Below are 3,377 nucleotides of genomic sequence, written 5' to 3'. Positions count from 1 at the left end.
AAAAATAAGAAAAAAATTACCGTAAAATTTAGATTTTGCAATAATTGTAGCACTAATAGTAAATCCATCTTGTCGATTAGTAACATAAAATCCTGATATAGGTGGATGATGAGAAAGCTATTAACATTAATATGTTTATAATAAATATATTATAGTTATAAAAATAGCAATACATAAGTATAATTTAAATAATTACTATACCTGTTCAGCTATATAGAAAGTTCTTGAACCATTAGGATGCTGCCAATAGCAGCGAAAAGTTTCACCCAAAAGCGGATTATAAGGTTTCTTTAAACCTTGAGGTTTTTTATAAAATCCAGATAAATACCATTTAACAACGCCTTTCATACGTGTAAATGCATCATCTTCTACTACTGCTCTGTAAAAGCAAGAAACAAAATATTATACATCATATTTTTATATGAATATTTCTTGAAATCTATAAATTTATACTTACTGAGATAATAAATCTGCATGATAATAAGAATCGGCCAACTTTTCTAAAAACGAACGAGGTTCTAAAATAAAAGTCGGTAAAACGACTTTTGATAAATCCATGCCTGGTCGAACTTGTTTCATTAAGAACCATATTAAAGATTTTTGTTCTTCTTGTAATTCTGTAACTACCTCTCCAGCCTATATATTAAATGCAAATATAAAAAATTTAAATAATTTTAATTATAAATATAATATCATATAATTTTTACCGCTCCAAGAACTTCTTGTTCATTTGCAGCATATGGAGTTTCATTAATTGTTTCTTGTTGATCTTCCTTGGTGGATCCTTCAGATTCACTATCCGAAGCGCTAATCTCTGCATCAGCTGCTACTCCATTTTCCGGTTGGCTAATATCGTCCAAATCTGTATGTGAGGAGTGCAGAGGATCTAGCATTACTACTGGGGTATTATATTCCAAAACATGTATAGAAGGAACAGTCATACGACGAATGCAAGAATTTGGAATTGATTTAGAAGAAGATTCGAAATGTGAATAAATATTTCCACCACCCAATGCATTTACAGAATTTGAAGATAAAATAATCTCTGTATCTGCAGCAAGAGTTGGAGATCTATTACGAAATTGTTTGTCCCAATATGCTACTGCATGGTATAACTGCTCAAACATGGGAGTTGGTGAAGGACAAATGCTTTTAGCATCATCATTTGTCATAGATGCTATTGCAGGTTGAGGATATGATAACAAACGTTTTTGAGATGTTGTAGGTGATCGAGGAGCATAATTAGATAAGCATAGGTATGAAAAGCAATTTTAGGTAATATGTCAGGAAAGGAATAATAATAATAATATAATTAATACTATTAATTTTCAAGAATAAAATTTAATCAAATATTTTTTTTCTATTAAAGTTATTTTATTTTTCTATTAAAGTTATATATTATTATTTTTCTTTATTATTTTTCAGCAATATTATTTTTCTATTAAAGTTAATTATAATATATCAAATGTAAAAATCAATTATATATTAAATGTAATAAAAAATCATTCCATATTTCATTAAACAAATTTTTTAAAAGGAATCTTTATTTTTTTAACAAATGCTAATATTTTGTAATATATTTATTTTATACCTACCATGTTCATCAAAATGTTTTTCATAATCTGCTTCACTCCATTGAGTTTCATGAGTTGTTGTAGTATCATGTGGTAAAGTACGTGGCAATGCACTTGTTGAGCGTACTATTAAAGAAGAACAACGTAAAGATAATTCAAGTGCATCCAACCAACATTTACCAGCTGCCTGAGAAGGTGCTCTAAATATTAAGTAAGATGTTGGCAAGGGTTGTACAACAGCACCTAAAAATAATTTAATAAAAATATATTTTTTAATTTATAAAAAATTTTTTATTTACCAATAGCTTCTTTTTCTGGACCTCTTGGAGCCCATATTGATTGTTCCAAAGGATGAAACAATTTAAAACAAAATCCATCTTTTTTACTTGGGCGTTCTATCACTTGACATGTATTAAGTAAAACTGTTCCTACCCAATGATTGCTCTGTAATAATTATTTAAATATAATTTTGGATGAAATAAATAAATATTTTAGTTAAAAACAATATAAATGAGCACTTTTGCTTTTGGACTTTTATATAGCAGTAGCAAACCAGGCTTCAGAATACACCACAGTTTTGTCCAACTTTTTAATGTACCACGAACTTTAAGCCAATCACTCATCACAATAACAGTTGGATCTTTAAAAGAACTTAGAAGTTCATCGGCAAATCTCTTTTTTTCCATTCGATAATTCTTTCTTTGAGCTTTGTATGATTCTTTCCTTGTTAACTTACAAGAATCGAAAGACTAAAATAAAAAATTTATATATATAAAAATATATAAATTTTCATAAAAATAAAATAATTTTATTTTAAATCTTTTAAAACAATAAACTAAATATTTCTTACCTTATCAGAAACATTATCTGTTTTTTGATTTGCTTCTCCCATTGATGTAGATAATCCTATAACAAATAAATTATATAAAATTGTATGATTAAACATTAATCAAATATTGATATTATAAAAATATAAAAATATAATTATAATTAAATTTAATTTAATAAATAAATTTTAATATTTACAAGTAATTATTAAATATTAAATAGTCATTATTTATAAATATATCGTAGTATAGAATATAATTATATTATGATTTTAATAATTATATGATTAAGTTATATGATTTCAAATAATGTTGAATAACTATTAAATAAAATAGATAAAAGTGACTTTTATGAATATTTTTAACTTTTATGAATATTTTCATATTAAAATGTTTATAAAATGATTAACATATGCAGATGACAATATTTATTTAAAATTGATTTTATAAATTTTAAACAATAATTTTAATATATTTTTTTTCATTTATAATTAATTAAAAGGCTTTAGAAATAATCAAGTTTAAAACATTCATACAAGTATTTTAATTTTAAGAAAATATAAACTTATTGACCTATAAAAAAAAAATTCAAAATTAAAAGATAATTAAATTTTTAAAATTAAAAAAAAGAAATAGGATGCAATTTTTTTAATTAAAATAATTATTTTGTATAAATAAAATTATTTTATATAATAAATCTCAATAACATAATGCATTATGCAGTTAGCATTTTTTCAAAATAGATTTTAATTCCATGTTCTTTTTATCTGTGTTAAAAATGATATTTAATAAAAAATATTGATTGCATTTATTTTAATTATAAATTAAATAATATAAGGCTTATAAATTATAAATTTATATATAATTATTATACAAAAATATTATTTATTTAAAATTTATATTCATAATAGAAATCTATTTAATATATATCATCTTTCAGCCAAAGATTATACAATATATAAAGAGTACATTTCAG

General features: G+C 23.5%; 1 protein-coding gene across 1 annotated transcript in view; it reads right to left on the bottom strand.

Moving 5' to 3' along the window:
* Nucleotides 1-6: 6 nt before the first annotated feature.
* Nucleotides 7-3,377, bottom strand: part of LOC102681840 (oxysterol-binding protein-related protein 8-like) — a gene marked incomplete at its 3' end in the record, with an annotated part of 6,604 nt that continues 3,233 nt past the window's right edge. Inside the window, exons 5-12 of the mRNA XM_006609767.2 lie at nt 2,425-2,480; nt 2,093-2,323; nt 1,874-2,018; nt 1,596-1,817; nt 708-862; nt 458-636; nt 202-379; nt 7-117 (exon numbers count right to left, since the gene is read on the bottom strand). Coding sequence (XP_006609830.1) covers nt 7-117; nt 202-379; nt 458-636; nt 708-862; nt 1,596-1,817; nt 1,874-2,018; nt 2,093-2,323; nt 2,425-2,480 — 1,277 coding nt within the window. The remainder of the gene's footprint in view (nt 118-201; nt 380-457; nt 637-707; nt 863-1,595; nt 1,818-1,873; nt 2,019-2,092; nt 2,324-2,424; nt 2,481-3,377) is intronic.

The sequence above is a fragment of the Apis dorsata genome, unplaced genomic scaffold (assembly GCF_000469605.1).
Source record: "Apis dorsata unplaced genomic scaffold, Apis dorsata 1.3 scaffold_59, whole genome shotgun sequence".
Classification (NCBI taxonomy): Eukaryota; Metazoa; Arthropoda; class Insecta; order Hymenoptera; family Apidae; genus Apis; species Apis dorsata.
This window is presented reverse-complemented; position numbering and strand designations above follow the sequence as displayed.